Genomic DNA, 20,401 nt, shown 5'->3' on the forward strand with positions numbered 1-20,401 from the left:
GTTTTAGCAGTAGTCATTTATTAAATGCTTCTTGTTCCACTATCATTAGGTATATTTTCCAGCCTGGGGGTGGATGTGCATTGATGCCACAGATCCAATGAAAGGAAACTGGTTGCGGTATGTGAACTGGGCACGCTCTTCTCAAGAGCAAAACCTCTTTCCACTGGAGATCAACCGAGCTATTTACTACAAAGTGTTAAGGGTAAGTTAACCTTTAAGATGTGATGAATTGGTTTGATTTTAAACAAGAGGAGATACTTACAGGGAAATAGTAAAGGGGTTTTCAAACGTTTTAATGCGGAGGACCCCCAAAATAATAGGTTTCCTTGCAGGGGACACTTTTCCTAAAAGTACTACTGTTCAAAAGTTTGGGGTCAGTCAGACTTAAAAAAATAAAATAAATAATACCTTTATTCAGCATAGATTCATTAAATTAACAGTAAAAAAGTGCCGGTAACAACTCTTACCTTATTATGGAATGTTTCTGTGACCCTTTGGACTTTCGATTAATCAAAAAAAATCCAGAAAAGTATTTTTGTTTCCACAAAAATATTAAACAGCACTGTTTTCTTATTGATAATAATAAATGGTTCTTGAGCACTGAAAATCAGTATATTAGAATAATTTCTAGAGGATCTTGTGACACTGAAGACTGGAGTAATGGCTGCTGAAAATGCAGCTTTGCATCACAGGAATAAATTACATTTTAAAATATATTCAAATAGAAAAGTTATTTTAAATTGTAATTGTTTCACAATATTACTATTTTACTGTTTTTGTCTTGTTTTTTTAAATCAGATAAAATAACTTGAGTCTTGGTGAGCATAAGATACTTCTTTCAAAAACAATAAAAAAAAAAGATTAAATAATTAGTTTTTATATTATCAGTGTACTAAAGCAAAGGCGTTTTTTTAAGTTAGCCAGTATCAACTTAATGGCATAGTTTTTTTCTACCACTATTAATGTTAGCTGTATAATCCAAAAAGTATTTAGTTGCATTTCCTTATTATTTGTGCTTTTCACAGTAATTAAATCAAATTAAATATGAATGAGAATGTTGCTATAGAACCCATTGAGCAAGCAAGAAGGCAAATGTACAAACATTGCAAGGAAGGAACATGTACTTATAGCCTATAATTTTACGGAGTGTCTATTTACACTAAGTGCAAATAGCCCATCTTGTTGGCAAAGGCTATTTACACTAACTCCGCCCACTAACGTGTGATTGGGTTAGTCAACAATAAAGAAAGAAGTTAGTTCAACATCAGTGTCAGTGGCGTAGATGGTAAGGCGTATGCTTTTTGATGCGATCGACCCGAGTTCGAGCCCACCTTTTGCCAAACATTTTTTTCTCCCTTTTCAAATCTCATATCGCATCAGAAAGGCATTTATTTTCAATAAAAATGAAGGAAATAACCAAAAAGTTGAAAATAAAGTATCGGGTAGGGTTAGGGTAGGTGTAGGGAGGGCTTTATTGTCCCAATAAGGTGGCATCCATTTAATAAATTTGAATTAAAATTATAATTTACACTCAGTACGTTATTATTGCGTACTGTTTTATAATGTACTACAATACTGAGGTGCAGATAATTGCCACTATTTGCAATTAGTATAAATAGCAGAAAATCTTGCTATTTTAACAGTGTAAATAGAATCCATCGCTATTTGCACTTAGTGTAAATAGCATCTGTCACTAAAAAAATATGCTATTTACACTTAGTGCAAATAGCCGCTGCCATAATTTTATGCACTATATGATAATATAAACTTATATAGTTTTATATTTTTTACTATTAAAAAGGGGATCTTGATAGAATAAATGTCATGATTGGATGTGAATTAAAAAAAATTTTTTTATTACTTTTCGAAATGTCACAGCACCCTTTTGCGGCCTCCCCAGGATCCCAGTTTGAAAACCCCTGCACTAGTATATAAATGCCCTCAAAGATAATGAACTACATGCAACAATGACTGGGACTAATATAGAATGAGTATTATTATCTCTGTGCTTCTGCTTAAATTTATGCACAGTAAACTTTTACCAGTACAAATAAAAAATATTTTTTTATACCCATCATTTTCTAGACTTGTGGTAGTTAACAGATGAACAAACCGTCTTTAACGTCACATAAAATGTTATAAAATATTAATTCCCTTCAATGAGCTGAGACAGCACCTTAGTTTGATATGGGGGTCCGTTCCTAAATGCCTGACAGAGCGTCAAGGCCTAGATAATAGTTCATCCTATGGCATGCTAAAAAGCTCGACTCTGATTGGTCCTTATGCTCCCCGTCAGCCAATCGGACCGGACGAAGAACTTCTCGTGTGGTACAATGGGGAAGACAATCCTGAGATAGCTGCTGCATTAGAGGAAGAAAGGACTAGCAACCTGAACAAGAAGAGTTCACCTAGAGCAAAGCGAGGTAAAATGAAAACACCGCACTCTCAAACCTGGCGTTTTTTATATTGAAATGTCTAATTGGGGTCCGAAAACATATGTTTGTGTTATGTGGACGTGTTCGCAGTCGCTAGCAGGAACTAGCATGTTAGCCAACTGGCTATTCGCCCATTTCATACGAAGATCATTTAGAAACGGGTATTGTGGATGATATTCTGTTCTAATCAACAGAACAGAGCCAGGGTGCGGTGAAATGTAACGTACTCTTCCTCATGTTGTTGAACGGGTCGGTTAGCCGCCTTGCAGACTCAGACCTGATCTCAGAGTCTTAAAATCTAGTGAACTTCTCACCTAGAGAGCATTTTGAGCATCACGGACACGTCTGAGAGTTCGATTTAAAAAGTTTGAACGCATCTGTGATGCCCAAGCATGCCATCTAGATAGGCAGCTCTCTAGGTTTAGAGACTCAACCTATGTCTGGCAGAGATGACCTTCCAAACCCTCCTTGCAAAGCATTTTGAACGAGCCATAATGAGCCATAAATTAAACGCAGAATTTATCCTCTAAAAGCTCTACGCATGAGAGTCTGATTTGTTTGCCTGCCTGTCCATTGCACACTTGTTATTGATTTGTCGCACAACACTGTTTCAAGTTTATTTGAATGATACTTATGAGCTTGTACGTTATTCAATAAACTTTTTAGGGAAGTAAATTGGCTATATTTGAGTTTAAGTGAGTGTATTTGGTCTGGATGGTTTTTATAGACTGATGTAATAATGACTGAAAAGGCTGACCTAAACATGCTGTTGAGAAGAGCTTTTGCTGGTCCTTTCATTGAGTAAATGGACATTTGACTTCAACCTGCTCAATGACAGTGCAGCTAAATGCATGAAGTTTCAAGTTAGCTCATGTCCAATTTTTCTTTTAAAAATATATTAGTAAAAGTAGTCCTTGAAATATGTGACATGTTAATGACATTGTAAAGTTTTCTGTCACACTGTCTAAAATCAAGAGGCATCGAGATGTTATAAATTAATTATTATATGAAACTAAATTATTTTACTTTTAGGTTACAAGATCAAATAAAAATCATTTTAGACAGTTTGACAGCAAACTTTTAAATGTCATTAACATGTTAAAACAGTCTAACTAGCCTATATATGCACATAAATCATATTTTGTGAAAATGGATATGTGGGAAGGACTATTTGACAAGTATGGTCAGATGACCAAGTTAGTTGCATGTGTCTGTTTTATGAATTGGGTTTTGTATAAGATGCTCCCAGATGACCTTGTCACAAGGACAGCAGCTGATAGCGTGTTTCTATTCTTTCTTTTCTGAGACAATGTCTTTGTAGCTTTGTGTGTAAAAGTGTATACATGTATTTTGCCAACGTTTATACGCCATTAAAAGGAAAGTTCATTCTGTTGTTGTTTTCTCACCCTCAAGTCACAACCTGTATGACTTTCTGTCTTCTGTGGAGCACAAAAGGAGATATTTTAATGAAATTCAGTTTTCTTCTGAATATCATCTTATAGTTTTCCACAGAAGAAAGGAAGTCATACAGGTTTGGAATGACATGTGAGTGAGTACATGTTTTTAGATGATGACAGAATTTTCTTTTTTGGGTAAATTATCCCTTTACGTAAATCTACTGTGGTCCGCTGCTATTCAGTAACAATTCATTCTCTCTACAATTATCATGCAATAATTGTGATGTAGATTTTAAATATGTGAAAAACAAGCATTTCTTTGCCTGTGTCATGCAGTCAGTCTGGTTTTGTGGTGAGCTGCTCGTTTAGAAAAGAAGGCTGTGGCATACTTGTTTTGTTTTGGATCTTGCAGGTGGAGCTCTTTATTCTAGCTAATGTAACAGATGTTCTTCCTTTGTGTTTTACAGTTTATATTCATTTATTCCTACATCTATGAAATATCATTGGATTCAATTATCGTAGGTGTTGATGGCTGTGATGGGAAACCTAAACCTAATTGCTTTTTGCTGCCTATAGTGAGTCTTGAAAGTTATTTAAAACTAAAAATAGATTTATTTATTTTTTCTCCCTAAAGCAAGGAGGAAGCTGTCCGAAAAAGCCAGACAGGCTGATTTGAGTGGATTCTGTGAACCAAATAAATCAAGTGCCGTTGAACCTTCAATCACAGAGATGCAGGACTCAGAGGAAGGTATGTTATGCTCTTCGCTGGCTATAACAGTAGGGCTACAGCCATCAATTATTTTGATAATCAGTTAATGTCATTTATTTCTATTTTAATTGGATTTTAAAAAGCCAAATTTCACTTATTATTCTGTGTTTGAATGAAAAACATGTTATTCTACATCCTGCCCCAAGTTTAAACTCTGCAAATTGAAGGTTATGAGAACAGTGTGAAGGCTATGATATGTATAGTTTGCAGAGGTTTAAAATGTAAATAACATATAATAATTACAATACAATTATTAATAAAAAATTTAAACTTGCTGCTCGTTAAAACAGCATTACCAAAATGATGATTATATGTAGAATTTTAAACCTTAAGTTAACGTCCAACAGTTGTTTTAGTCAGAATTATTGTGCTCTGTTAAAGTGTGGGTGTGCTTTAACAAGAGACTTGTTTGATTTGAATTTCTAAATTTAGAAAAATTTATAGATAAGGATAAAACCATAACATGTAAGTTATGTGCTGAATAAAACATGTCTTAAGCACATTAAGTAGCGCACACATCTGTCCAGGCACCAGAAATGGAACGCCGCGTTAACCTATGTGCTTATGGATTTGTTTGAAACACTTAATGGAAAGCGTTCTCATGTTTGAAACAGCTTAGGGGTTGCACTCTTCCTGCACCATGATTTCCATAGTTTTTTTAGATGTGTTCTGTTTGTTGAAATTATTTTTTTTTCTTCTATAAAGAGACATCATTAGTGGAGGCTTTTATGCACAGCATGCAAACCTGACTAGACAATAATGAAATTTGTTTTGAATTATTTCACTACCAGTTTAAAGGATTAGTTCCAGTCCTAGTTGCAGTGTTATTGTAGCAGAATTATGTCTTTAGATTAATGATTTTCAGCTTCATTCAGTGATTTTTATTTTTTAATTATAGTTTTCTTATAATTCAGGGCTTAATGGTGAGGAAAGACCCTCTTCACCTTCCGAGTTGCAGCAGGAGAATGCAGACCAGTCGTCCCAGTCATCTTCTGCGGAAAATGAAAACCCTGTCCAGTCTCATACAACAGAGATAAACCAGAAAGAAGGACTGGATGAGGAAAATGCAGAGGTTGATATACAACTGCAGCAGCCACAGTTAAATCAGAGCCCACAGCACCCCTCTGAGGCAGAATCAGTTGATGGGAATGAAAAGTGTCTCCTGCATTTACGTTCGGGCAGCCCTGAAGACGAAAGCACTGAGAGTCTGCCGTGTGATACAGAGTGTATATCTTCTTTAGTAAATCCTGAGTTGGAGGCAGAGGGGGATTTCGAAGAGGACCCTCAAGGAGGAACGTACCCCTGTTTGCATTGTGAGCGTCATTTCTCCACCAAACAGGGCCTAGAGCGCCACACTCACATTCACACTACTTCAAACCATCAAACTCATACGTTTAAGTGCCGGTACTGTGCCAAGCCCTTTGGCTCTCAGGTAGGCAGGCGCAGACATGAACGTAGACATGAGAACGGGAGTAAAACTTTAAATAGGCCCGGATCACTTAGCGGAACAGCATTCCTCCACAGTCCCACGGCACCCAACGATTCTGCTACCTCTGGCAGTGCATCCTCTCCAAGCCACTCAGTCGTTATGAACACACAGAACGGTCCACATCAGCAAACCTCTGACAGTTTGAAAACAGAGCCTGGTGCTGAATCTGACCGACCTTTTATATTGGATGAGAATGGGGAGTCGAAAGAGCTTCATCCTTGCAAGTACTGTAACAAGGCTTTCGGCACACACACCAACATGCGCAGGCACCAGCGCAGAATCCATGAACGGCATCTAATGCCAAAAGGTGTTCGTCGGAAAGGTATGCTCCTGCAGGATGGCTCCTCCCAACAGCAGCAGCATGAACAAGGGCAGTCTGTTTCGCTCCAGGAAGAGTCACCAAGTGCCAGTCCACCACCAATTTATGTGCCCAGTGTGGAGACCGAGGATGAGGGAGAGAGAGAGGAGTGTATGGTTGATATCTCTAACAACATTTCTGAAAATCTCAGCCATTACATTGATGGAAAGATCCCATCTACAAGCACAGTGAGCAACTGTGATGTCATCGAGGTTGATTCTAGCACCGCCGCTTTGTTTGGCCTTGATGCTCTCATTCTAAGTCCCAAACAAATTAGTCACGCTTTTAAAATCGAGACAAGGACTTGTCCAACAAAAGAAGTTTCATGCGTAGCTCAGACAGCCTCTAAAAGACGAACTGCTACACCACCACTGCTGCCTGCTGTGAAAATGGAAACAGAAACGGTGTCCTCCTCTTCCTCCTTGTCCTCCCCCTCCTCACAGTCTTCTTTGTTGGCAGGAAACATTTTCTCCCAGTCAACTGAAGCGTTAGCTTTTCAGAAGGAGAAATCCGTTTATCTCTCTCCGAAACTCAAACAACTACTACAGGCCCCAGACGGTCAGAAACCAGCCATAGGTCTAATCACAGATAGCCATAGATTAACCACCCCACTTTCAGTAACTTCACTGCCAGCTGTCCAAGGAAAGTTTAAAAGAAGAACTGCCTCCCCTCCCACAACTTCACAGAGTAGCCCGGCACAAAGAAATGACAGCATAAGCTCTGCAACTGGGGTTTCATGTTCTCTGAAGGTGCCAAAGATCGAAAGTCATTGCATGACGCATTCCTGGAGTTTATCCAGCAAAGATCATGGGGACGCTGTAAGCCTGACAGGAAAAGACTGGTCTCCTTCAAGAAGCGGTGGGAATTCTTGCAATCAGCAGCCACTTGACCTTTCAAATTCCTTCAGTAAAAAAGACAATAGTGTAAGCAAAGGCTCTGGAGAGGCTGTGCTTGACTTAAGTGTGAACCGTAAAAGTCCTGTTGACCATGAAGTAAAGACGAGCTCAGCCACACAAACACCACATGTGAAAAGAAAGAAACCCAATACCAGCATTTTAGAGAAAGTCTTAATGAACGAGTATGCTGGCCTAAACTCACCTGGAGACGAAGGAACCAATGCTCTCGGAAGCCCTGACGTTCTTTCGTCTTCTGAGAGTGCTACATGTGTTGGCCCTTCTAGTCCCGGATCAGGATCAGGATCAGAGTGCCTTCCTTGTGAATCAACCTCTCCTCCCTCTCTGACCCCTATGACTATTAATCCTTCCTCTCCGTCTTCATCTAGTATAGCATCATCTACACCCCCTCCTCCAGTTTTACCCACTATGCCATCACCTCCACCTTTATCATCGCCACATTTTCGGATGTCAGATGCTTCATCACCTGGCCCTTTTCCTGTGTTGTCCCCTAAAATGTCCCCCAAGGCAGGTGATAGTTTAGAGGATGTATTGGATTCATCTGTTTTAACAGAATCATGCCATGATGCATTAAATTCCATTGTTAATGAATCCGACCAAACTGCTGAGCAGTTAGGCCCTGTGATTTCTCCACTGCCTCAGGATGCAAAAAAACATTGTACAGCAGATTCATCTTCAAAGTCGGAAACACTACTTGAGGGCTCAACCCTTGATTCTAAGCCTCAGTTTTTAAGAAATGCAGATCAAGCAGGTTCTTCTCACCTAGAGTGCGATACTGCTTCTAAAACCAGCCAAAGCAATTCCTGTGAAGGAACTCTCCCTCAAGACCTCAATATTAAAACAGAAGGCCGACACAAATCAAAGTTTTCTCTTTCTACAGTACAATCAACTCCTAAAAAGGAACCCTCCTCACCGATCTTCCTCAATGAATTGTATTCTTCCCAGAAGAGTTCAGCGGTTGATAAATCTGTTGTAGAGGATACAGGGAAAAACGAGGGGCCGGTTGATATAACCACAAACGGAGGCAACACTTCACCTGGAACTCCACCAAGAAGTTCTGATGAGGTTGAGACACCAGAACGGGAGACTTTTGTCAAGAGTTTTGTGTGTAACGTCTGCAAAGAGCCATTTCGGTCCATCAAGGACCTCAGTGGCCATATAATAGAGCATGCATCAGAGTGGCCGTTTAAGTGTGAGTTTTGCGTGCAGTTATTTGGTAATGCGACTGCGCTCCTCGAGCACCGCTCCTCTCTCCATGGGGTGGGAAGAATTTATATTTGCTCTATTTGCTCAAAGGAGTTTGCCTTCCTCTGCAATCTCCAGCAACATCAAAGTGACCTACATCCAAGTCAGAGTTGCACTCACACTGCTGTTGAAAACGGGAAGCTCAGACCTCAGAATTACACGGATCCTGCTTGCGCAAATGTGGAGAAAGATGCTGTTCTTGGCTCGATTGCTGGAGCTACCTCTGAAGATTCTTCCAAGGAGCGCAACAATGACACTAAGAAGGTGGAAGAAGAGGAAAATGGCCATGAGGACCCTACAGAAGAACTATACACTACAATAAAGATTATGGCATCTGAGGCTGGTAAACCGAAAGGTCCAGATGTACGGCTTGGCATTAATCAACACTACCCCAGCTATAAGCCTCCACCTTTCCCGTACCACAACCGAACACCTGATGGCTCGGTTGCCTCCGCCACTAATTTCACCACACACAACATCCCCCAAACATTTAGCACTGCGATCCGGTGTACCAAATGTGGAAACAGCTTTGACAACATGCCTGAGCTACATAAGCACATATTAGTTTGTGCTAATGCTAGTGATAAGAGACGCTACACCCCTAAGAAGAATCCCATTCCTCTTAAACAGGTTGTGAAACAGTCTCCGAATGGTCTTCTTACCACCACAGGAGCTACTGCTGGGCAGAATGCTTTCCGCAGAATGGGTCAACCGAAAAGGCTCAATTTTAACCAAGAAATAACATCCAAAATAAAGTTGTCATCGCTAAATAAGAAGAAAAAACAGCTTGTCCAGAAAGCCATATCTCAGAAGAACAAGTCAGTTGCCTCTATAAAGAAACCGACAACCCGGGTAAAGGAAGAGGAGACTCATAAGGTCCATGCATGCCCATACTGTAGCCGAGAGTTCACATACCCAGCCAGCCTCAGTAAGCACATTGCTTGCAGCTGTCCACAAAGACCTGTTGCCAAGAAGTTGAAAAAAGGAGCACTGATGCCTCAAGACAAAAACAGGAGTCTCCGAAGTCGAGCCACTGATGCTGAAGTCAAACAAGAAACAGGTTCTGGACCAACTGCAAAGTCCTTGGGGAAAACAAGAGCCCGGAGCTCTGAGGCAGTTGAGAGTGAAGCTCCACCAGCGAGTAAAGGTAAAGCACCTCAGGTACGTACAAAGAGGCTGGCCTCATATGCAGACAACATGGCCCCACAAACTAAGAAAGGTAAAAAGAGCAACGAGCCACTGACTTCTGTAACTCCTGCACTTACTGATGACTCTTCGGCACTACCACAGTCTAAAATGCAGCGATCTAAGGAGGTTGTTGTCAAGAAGGAGATTGTTGTCAAAAAGGAGTCTGTTGTGAAAATGACACAGTCTAAGAAGGAAGAACGTTTTTTGACAAGGACACGGGAGAGAAAAGGTGGTCCAGTGACACGCAGTGTACAGATGACTAGTGCTTCAGCTCCTTTGGAAGTGAAGTCTGAAGACCTCTCAAACCATGAACCAGGACAGTCTGAGGTAATGTAGAGTTTCACTGTTAGCATTAACATAGTATTGTATATATGTTAGAGTTTGGGAGTGTTTGATTTATTTAAATTTTTTTTCTCTTGTGTGGTTATTTCAGGAGTCTCCATTGAAGCTAGCCAGGTAGAACACCGCAGTCTCCAAAGGATTGCTTTAGTCAGTGACTTGAAGGGGAACTTTTCAACTAAAATGGATTAACCTGATCACAGCCCGAATGTTCAGGGGGACCAGGAGTTATCTCCCTGCTCTTGTTTTGCATTTACTCATTGGAAGTATCTTCTCAGCGCACTTTTATAAATAAGCCTTTAAGCTCCTTCCCCCAAAATGTACTGATGAATATGATGCATAAATCTCTATTAAGCATCATATTACTTGATTTATAAATGTTGATCTTCTGTTTTTGTTTAGGTTTTGCAAGAGGCAATCATTCAATAGTTTCTCTTTCTGAGACTAATTCACCCCGTTTAATCTGTGAGGTTTTCAGATCCAGTGGTCTCCTAATGCATGTACTTCTGTATACAGTATGACTGGACTGATCCTCTATTCACGACTGTACTCCATTTTGACCTGCTCCTCTTTTACTGAGAAAAATTATTTGAAGAGTATATATATATATATATGTATATTTAAGTAAATGTAATCCTTCACAGGGAATGTTTATCATCTGAGAGGCTTTTTTGTTTTTACTTTGTTGTTGATGTTTTTGTTTATTTTGACATAGTAAATGAATTGAGCTGTTTGATACAGTCAGAGTGAGCAGGAGAAAATAGTTTGCTGTATGTAAAAGGTATTTGACCTTCAACTAAACCAGCCAAAATCGTAAGCCATTTTTTATTCCTTTTATTTTATTTTTTTCTCCTCTCTACCTTTTGCAATCTACAGAATCTACAGCAGGGCTGCTGGCCATTAAAATTACACTAAAACTACAACTGGGAGTGACAAACTTTCTTCTGCACTTGCTTGGAAACGAATTAATAGTTGTAAGTGCCATTATTACAATCCAAATTATGTAATTAGTGATCTGGTCAATCAGGTTACTTGTTTCTGAAGAAAAGCACTTTATTTAGGCTAATTTGCCTTTTATGGATATCTCAAAGTTTTAGGTGATTTTACAATATGTGATGACACCTGCTTGAAAGCATTAATTTTTAGTGGTATATTATAAGCATGTATGTCAGCCAGAAGTAACCTCAGAAATTTGCTTCCAGTTTATTAAGACTTCGTTAATATTGTTGCATTATTAGTACAATTAGCCGTTATAGCTGTGATGCCACCACAAGCACTCAGTTTCTTTGGTCACCAAGCATTACACAAATGTTTTGTTTTTATCGTTTCTCATTTTTATAAAATGGATAAGGCCTCTGCTTTAACAGAACATCAACTGGACTTCAAATCCTTTGTGGTCTACATCCTGGCAAGCTTTGAACTGATGTGTTTCATAATCCCTCTCACTCCTAAACCTGTCTTTGCCGTGTCATTTCTACTTTACAACCTGGACAATGAGGACAGCGATCTGAATGCTTGAAATGTTTTTTAAGCAAGGAACTTGAAACGATATTTCTTTTTCTTTACAACTTTCATCTTGCAGTATGTCTTTGCTGTCCTGCATTGATATATTTTTTGGGAATGAAATGTTGACTGTTTTGTGATTATGAATAATAACGTTCACAAATGTAAAATGCATTGTTCTAATTGACATATTAAATTTTTTTTTTCAGTGTATATTTGATTTTAGCTTTTAGTTTAACAGTAGAAAGTACAGCATCTAGAGATACAGTACCAGTCATAGTGTAGTCAATATTTAGGCTTGCATCATTATTCGTTGTCTCCATTGCTTCATGACTAATCCAGGCTTTTGTGTACCTATTTCTAATAGTGCATTTAAGTTTTTTGTCCAGGTCCATTATAGGAATGTTTTTTTTTTTTTTTTCCTGAATCATCTGGCTTGTAAAATTGAACCCATTCTATTGAGATCTTGATGTCTCCAGACGCATTTGGTTTTATTGTGGCTGTCAGAATCTTGTATTTGACCATCAAAAAAGCCATTAGAGTGAAAGAGAGTTCTTCTCTAGGCTAGATAACCCTGACTGAATACTCGTATAGCTGTAAGTACTCGTCCAACTGTCTAGCTTGTCAATTTTCAAATGAAGAATTGAATATTGAATGCAAGTTTGTTCCGTTATACCGGATAGATATTTATGTGCAGGGAAAGCACATCTTGTTTATGTTTCCCCATGCCTTGGTACTGTATTTTATGGTTCTTCTATAGGCCAGTGCTGTGGTTTATGGTTCCTCCGTGCTGTGCATGGGAGAGAAGAGGTAGATGATGCTGTGCTCTGCTTGACAGGATGAAATATAGTCACACTTAATCCTGATTGCTGTGCAAGGTGGCATAGCCCTAGTCATAAAAATGCAGCCCCATGCAGCTTCCGAGTTGGTCGATGCAGTACATTAAGATTAGGAAGTGAAGATAAGATATGCATATGGATGTTGCTCACAAGAAATGTGATTTCTTCTGCTTAATAATTTTACAAGAACCATCTTTTATTAACATTTCACATCTGGTATAAAATATTCCAAAAGGTTTGTCATTTGCAATCCTTTGGTCATTATTTTTAAAAATTGGGAATTGGGTAGATTAAGAAAACAGCAGTGCAAGTTTGTTAAAAAAAAAAAAAGTGTCTAAATTTTGTCATTTGTTTGCAAAAGAAGAGAAAAAGCAAGATTTTGTTTTTAATTTAACTTTTTTTTCTTATGCACCAATAAATGGTCTGCATCAAGACCAGGAACTTGTGTTAATTATATAAGTGGTCTTGATTTTTTTGTTCAGTTTTAACCTCAGACCTGTTACTGGTTTTATTGCTTTCTGTATTGCTGCAAAAGTGTTACTTCATCTCTCTGTTCAGAGACCATTAAATATTGTTAGCTTATGTAACTAGGTAGGCTGAGGATGTTTGTGTCTGTGCATTATCAAATACCTTTCTGCCTCGCTGAAGGCAGCAGAAGAACAGTGAGAAGGAGAGAGCACAATCACTCCACGGCAGAGAAAGAGAGAGATCTCTTCTGGCAGGGGAGTGCATAGGAAGAACAGCTCTACCCTTCCCAGCTGACAGCTTACTATCTGCATGTCTCCTCAGTTCACGTTGAAAAAGAATTTGATTTGAGTGAACCTTCAGTTAGACAGGGAATTAATTCCAGCGCGCTCCAGCCACTTGGCATCTGCCTTGTCTGTCAGTTCAAAGCTGTGAAACTCACTGTGCCTCATGTCACAACTCTAAATTTCAGAGTTTTGCTGATATAAAAGGAAGAAAAAGAATATAGAATTACCTTCTCTTTCACCGCCATGGCACTGCAGGCTGTCCTTGTGTAAACCAGTCACCTGTCTGGATGTTACCAGGTTGACCATGTTTTCTTTTAAAACAGCAGAATATGACTGCACTTGCAGATCTTCCATGTTCTTTTGGCAGAGAGCGGATTCAACATCTCACTGACCTGACACAAGCCTTCCATTCCTGACAAAGTTTGTAGAAGAATGAAACAGGTCTTTGTTGCAATAATTTCTTTATCCTGAAATGCAGCTAGATGGGGTTTTTAACCGCTATTTTGGATGAATAATTTGTCACAAAGGAAACTGAAGGTAACTATTTTGAGGTAATGTTACAATGTAATTACACAGATAATTACTAAGCACTAGAGTTAAGCTTGTTTAAGGTTAGTTGCTTATCATTACTGTTATAGTAAGTACATATAACTACATCACGTTAAAACTAAGGGTGTGTTTATGTATGTATATGCTAAAGAACCAAATTTAGATGGATTGCTTGACTATTTGGAAAGTTATTGGAAAATGTGGTTATCATTTTTAAGCGTTACCATGAAGACACCTAGAAATTACAATGTTGTTGCATCAAATACCAAACAGTTGCATCTGCATTAAATAATGCTATACTTTTTCTCTAACCTAACATAAAAAAATTCCCCATTTATTGATTTAAACTCGCAGTCTCAAGGTCATTTTACTGGATGTATTATATATTTTGTTAAACAATGCAGATATTCATAAATTTTTAAGTGTTCAAATACATTTTGGGGGTCACTGTAGGTCAATACATCCCAATTAAGATCCTCCTTATTAATATTTCTCATTGTATGCTCCAACTGATTTTGCCACCGTTGGGTGAGATACCCAAAACGAACTTTCCTTTTCAACCTCACCTCTCTCCTCCACAGGGGGAGGAATTAAAAAGCAGTGCTGCAAGAGTTGCAAAAAAAATATTTTTCCTGCAGCAGCGCTTATGAAACGGATCGTCGAGTTGAAGGGAGAGAGAAGGCAATGAAAGGGAGGGGTAGAGCCGAGGCAGAGGGAGGAGAGAAGAGGGCACACGTACCCGATCAGAGCACAACAAACGCCAGTCCACCCTGAGCCTGGGGGAACCGAAGGCTTCTCACTCAGTCAGCAGGACAGAGTACGCTGGACCAGGAGCTTCAGACCGCCACGCTCAGGCTGGAGAAACCTGCCAGCGAGGCACAACCTCAACTCATGATCATAAAGCAGCAGGAAAAGGCAAGACATCATTGCTCTGATTCTCTCTCTTTCAAGCTTGCTCTCTGCACACACTCTCGCTCATTCTCCTTGACGCACACACAGACACACTCCCTCATTATCTTGCATGTGAGTGAGGCTATTTCTCTCCATCCTGAGCAGAAACCTCTGTGCTATTCTTACACAGCTGCAACGTTGCTCCAGCTGCTGTTTTCAAAGGGGACGGACGACATTTCTGCGTGGTGTGTCATTCAGAGACTTGCCCGTCAAGCCTAGTGGGACATCCCGACCATGGAGAACACTCTCACCTGTACTCCCACCACCTTTTCCCAGGTGTTCGGCCGCCAAGGACAGCTGATGCAAGCTAGTAAGTACCTGAGATTTGTCACGTCGGGTCTGAAAAACACATGCTTTGCAAGGTTATGTCAATTTGTAGGCCTTGGGATGGTAAATATCAAGTCTCAGCTGAGTGCTTGCTTATGGTCTGTGAAAGCTCTGCCGGTCCACTGCAAATCCTGATCTCTTGATTTAGGCACCCAGCATGCAGAGAGAAAACCAGCTTTTCTTCCCCACTGCTTTCAGCCCGCTAATGAGCTGCACACAGTCAAGAAATGTGTCTGCGGGTGTGTGTGTCTCATCTTGCTTATGGATGTAGTGATCTTAATAAGTCAGTCATGAGAGCTGGGGCTAAAAGAGGAACATGAAAGTTATGTTGAGCAACTAAGGTAGAGTGAACCTCTCCAGTGCAATTCTGAAATCCTTGACAGCTTCATAAATATTTTACTCCTAAGCATTGATGAATTATGAATTTTGTCTTACAAAAAAAGCTAAAAAACTTCCAGTGCTATAAATAGGTGCTGCTTCATAATTTCTGTCTCACAGGTTGTACTTCTGCATTTAATGACTTTTTCGTGAGGTATTGGCTTGTAAAAGTGTACCAAAATATTTCCAATCCTCGTCTTAATTTAGAACGACCACAGATGGAAACTAGGGACAAATTAACAACTCGTAACTTGGACTGAGACTCATATAACATATTCAAAATTAGTATATAGATTTAATATACATAATATTTAAAGTCTTTAATTTATTTGAATAAACTCTTTAAAATCTGAGATTTAATATACATACACTGTAAGGTGTTATTTATGTGCCAGAATATAAACAGACTGCATGAAAATATGAACATTTCAAATAATGTTCACATATTGTAATGTATTTTATTTATAAAGTAGTGTTCCCTATATTTATATTACTTTTTTATTTGTAATAATTCATCAGTGCTTAGGAATTATTGTACTGTTTTAAAATTACATTCAGTATTCTGTTAGGTGATGATTGCTTTATGATGAAATGCACTTCTACATTATTTTTACAGACATCTTAGGTCTATATCAGTATTTTATATTGCATTATAGCAGATTTTACTCTCACGTCAAAGTTACAGTTTAGATGTTGGTGGAGCAATTGAATTAAAGAGACTTGCAGCAGGATGCAATTACTTAAATAGCAGTTTGTAAATGACCGAGATACTAGCGGTAATGACAATCCAAACAGATTTTAATTTGATGCTTAATTCCATGTCTCTACGCATTAACATGCCAATTAGCAGAGATAAGCCATGCTGTTGAATCACCGTTGAAAATCACGTGATAACCCAGTTCTTCTGGGACAGAGTTTGAAAAAGCATGCATCTATAACAGCAGCCCTGGAGAATATCAGACAGTGAAGATGGTCCGTTCTGAGCTTATATATACAGGTATATATATATATATATATATATATTAGATAGATATATATATTTGCTTTTATCTTTTTGATTAATGCTTTCTTTCCAAAGTAACTCACAGTATTGCTAAAATACAACCTAAAATGTTTGTGATGCAAAATATCAGTTATGCAAAAATGACTTTTTTCATATTTCATATTCCATATGATATGGGCTGAAAAAAAAAAGTTCAATAGGTGTAGCCGATGCCATTGGGTTTAAACTTCATGATTTCAGTGCACTGTTTTTTTTTAATGGAAATGTCCTTAAATTACCTTCCTCTGCATGTGATCATTGCTCTTTAAACCACTAGAGTCTCATTTAAAATTCATTTTTTACTTATAATTTTGCAAAGTGTGATAAAATTAGCATTATCGGAGTGGTAGATTTTATGTATGGGTGTTTTGAGATCATTGTGGAGAACAGCAGCAGTGAAACAGGATGGTTTAGGGCTGTTGGGTTTGCTTGGTAAAAAGTGTCTCTCCCTCTGTTTGCTCTCCTGAAATAGAAGAAAACTTTTATAAATAATGCCCTTTGTTTGCTTTATTTCTGCGAACTCATTAGCTGTTTGCTATGCAGGGATGTATTAGTGTCTGCAGAGTGTGTGACATTGCCATGATTGGTATTCTGCGTGTGGCTTCGGAGCGCTGAAAGCCTCTTTACTGAATTTGTTTCTGAACTGCCTGAAGATGAGACTCCTCTGCAATATCTGAGCCTTGGCGGTGCCGAAATACTGTATGTATTGCCATCAGCCACTTCTCTGTAGCTCTTTGCTTTGACTGTCTCACATTCTGGATCATCCATAATGATGAGATTTTGTAGTTTCAAAACATTCTGATGTGTTGGACACACTGGACGTGGAATTTTCTGAAGTTTCTGCCTTTTCTGCCTAATAAACATTTAACTGATTTGAAACAGCTTTCATTTTTTCTTTTCTAATTTGCATGAAAGTCTTCCAACAGGAGGATGTGGAGCTTTTCAGTGCACTTTTGCCTCAATCAATTTTCTCTTTTAACATTGATCAAAGTGCCCTGTTTTTGCTTCATAAGTGTTTTGAAAGATCATCTTCAAGCGACGTAAAATGATCCACGGTGTAGGTCATTGGTATGGGGCGCCGATACTTTTATGTTCTGTGTTGGTGTTTAAATGGGTATTCATGAGCATTGCTGAGATCCAAGTTGATGCACTCACCTGCCGGCACACAGACTGTTTTGGCTGACGTAACGGACATGGCTGGATGGGGCTGCAAGTGTGGGCTCATTTGTGTGTGTCTGCAGATGTTAGCGATGGTACAATATGTAGTGCCAGTGATTCTAATAGGGACCTGCAGGGCCAGACAGAGTTACACGAAGTCTCAGGATGTGATGACCTCTTTTCCCCACTGCATGTTTGATTGAGAAGTTCTTACTCTGGAAATAAGCCTTGACATTGCATACCAAGTATGACCTCACACATATATATTTAACATGCTTGATTCTTATTGGTCAGTTGGAACAATCTGCAGTCAAACATTTTTGTGTAATGACCGATAATTTGTGTATTTAGTAGCAATTTCCTATGTGTTAGTTTCATGATGCATCACTCTGCGCTCTCTTTTTTTCTCATATAATAAAACAATTTCAACTCAGATCAGTATTTCTTGTCCATTTATGAGAAAAAATTACTGGATGACTATGCATTATTCTTTAATTACGTCTCCAGAATTTAAGTATTTTAGACAAAATTTGTAGAATACAAATTACAATTGCTTGATAAATTATAAAACTAGCTATTAAAGGATTAGTTCACCTCCAGAATAAAAATTTCCTGATAATTTACTCACCCCCATGTCATTTTCAGTCACAAAGTTTTTTGAGGAACGATCCCACAATCTGAGGAACAATGATCTTGCCTAGTGAAATGATTGGTCTTTTTTTTTTTTTCTTTTTTTTTTCTTTGTTTATTTTTTAATATACATGAGAGAGTCATAAAACAAAAATAACAATAGAAACATTCAGTAACAAGTATAGTAAAATAATAAAATAATAAGAGCAGCAGTATTTAAATATAATAAACTGATGGAAAATACAGTACAGATGCACAGAAGAGAGAAAAACAAAACATAAATTCAAATTAAACATAATAATAATAATAAAAAAAAATCACATTGATGTCAAGCTGTAGTTTTTAATATGGTCATACATTTTAAGTATATCTAAGGTGGCCAAAATGTCAGAGGTCTATGAGAGGCATCCATATTCTTCAAAAAGCATTGCCCTTGTTTCTTAAATTGTACGTGTATTGTTCTAATCGTAATGTTTCATTCAAAAGTTGTTTAAACAGTTCAAATGTTGGAGGCCTTGGTTGATTCTAGTTGAGCAAAATGCATTTTTTTTTGCTAAGTGTGATATTATGCCAAGCCTCTTTACAGATATAGAGTCAAGTGTCCGGTCCTATTCTGAACCAAAGAGATATTGTGTTGGTGTATTGTCCAATGGAATTAGCAAAACCTTGGCTGTGAAATCCCATACTGCTAAGGTTTATCTCTATACTGTAGGTTTATCTCTTATACTTTCTCTGCGTGCATCTTTGTTTACCTGGAAGCACAGTAATCAGGTTTGCTTTTGCCAAGTCTGTTTGCACCGAGCCCACGAATAAGTCACCTTTCTGCATCATTGGCCCGATGTAGAGGAAATAATATAGCAGTGGCAAAAGAATAGCATCAGCAGAAATGTCTAGAAGTTGGGACATCTTTTCTTCTGTCACCTCCACCAATAAGTGGAGGGAGGAAGCCATGGGAAGCCATCTCGAGGGAGGAAGCCATGATCCTGTCCTAAAGTGCTATATTTGTGCAGACAGGGCACAATCAATGTAACAGTGACACTGAAGCCAACCTAAATGTGTTTAATAACAATATTTTAATAATATGTTTTAAATATATATTTTTTTCTCATCAGGTATTTATTATTTATTTGCAGATAACACTATTTATCTGTTTCTTATCTATTGTATTAAATACAGTAGATTCACTTCATATAGAAAGCTAGTTGTCGTATTTGACATATTTGAACGTCAGTAGTTTCTGCCACTTGCAAGTTGTTGGTTGCAATGTGACGACAAACACCAAAACAACACACTGCTACATTGCTTGCATAATAATCTATGACTACTTCTCCCATATGTTTTCAGGCATATTTTCATGGGACATTAGATGCTCACAGACTCACGCTTTAATATCGTGCATATGTTGCTCACAACAGAATGTTACTCGCAACATTGTACTGTTGATCGTTTCTGATGCACAAGATTGCAAAAATTGATTGCCCTGAACCACTTTCTTTGCAGTGGTTATATTGTAGGTTTACTGACAAATCTTTATCGATCCTGGAGTCATTAGATGTCCCTCACGAGGGCCGACTATCACTCCATCTGGGCCAATAGATGGGTAATTTGAGAGCTTCTCTTTCTTAATCTCTATTATTGAGTCACATCCATCCGATCATTGGCTTGAGAAGCTGCTGAGATGGAAAGGCCTCGTGTTCATGCCATTTGATTTTTAATTTCTAATTACTGTCACAAAATGCTATAACAATAGGCCTGCCAAGTTTTGTAGGGAAGACTTTTGTACCAGCGTGAATTTGCTGATCATGTGCCGCAAATATTAATTCCTAAAACTTTGGTGTTCACAATTGGCTGGAAATCCATTTTTCTTCTAAGTCTATTTGAAAGAAACTGGTTTTAAGTGGCGATGCAGCCGTTAGTGCAGAAAAGGCTTAGCTTACAGGGAGCGCGCGTTGATTAGAGCGTTCTCATGAATTTTAAGCAGGGGCCAGTTTTGTTTGAATTTAAGCTTTGGAGTTTGGAGATTTCTGAACTATTTCACTTATAATAAGAAAAGTGATGTAACTCCCTCTAAACTGCAAGAAGTACACACAACATTTCCTCTGGATAGTTTCCATAATTTGAAAAATGATGTAGCACAT

The 20,401-nt window shown here is 38.4% G+C and overlaps 1 protein-coding gene across 1 annotated transcript; it reads left to right on the forward strand.

Annotated features, from left to right (window-relative positions):
* The first annotated feature begins 2,317 nt into the window (after positions 1 to 2,317).
* Positions 2,318 to 12,924, forward strand: LOC306857285 (PR domain zinc finger protein 2-like). Its single transcript, XM_079397151.1, has 4 exons — positions 2,318 to 2,423; positions 4,467 to 4,580; positions 5,516 to 10,122; positions 10,229 to 12,924. The coding sequence occupies exons 2-4, from the start codon at positions 4,562 to 4,564 to the stop codon at positions 10,253 to 10,255; spliced, it is 4,653 nt and encodes a 1,550-aa protein (XP_079253277.1). The 5' UTR covers positions 2,318 to 2,423; positions 4,467 to 4,561; the 3' UTR covers positions 10,256 to 12,924.
* Positions 12,925 to 20,401: the final 7,477 nt, after the last annotated feature.

This window comes from Barbus barbus (genome assembly GCF_936440315.1).
Source record: "Barbus barbus genome assembly, chromosome: 37".
Classification (NCBI taxonomy): Eukaryota; Metazoa; Chordata; class Actinopteri; order Cypriniformes; family Cyprinidae; genus Barbus; species Barbus barbus.

Bases quoted from the DNA above. Each gene is read 5' to 3' on its own strand.
- LOC306857285 (XM_079397151.1), top strand. The intron at 10,123-10,228 runs GTAATGTAGAGT...TGGTTATTTCAG, and splicing joins ATGAACCAGGACAGTCTGAG to GAGTCTCCATTGAAGCTAGC.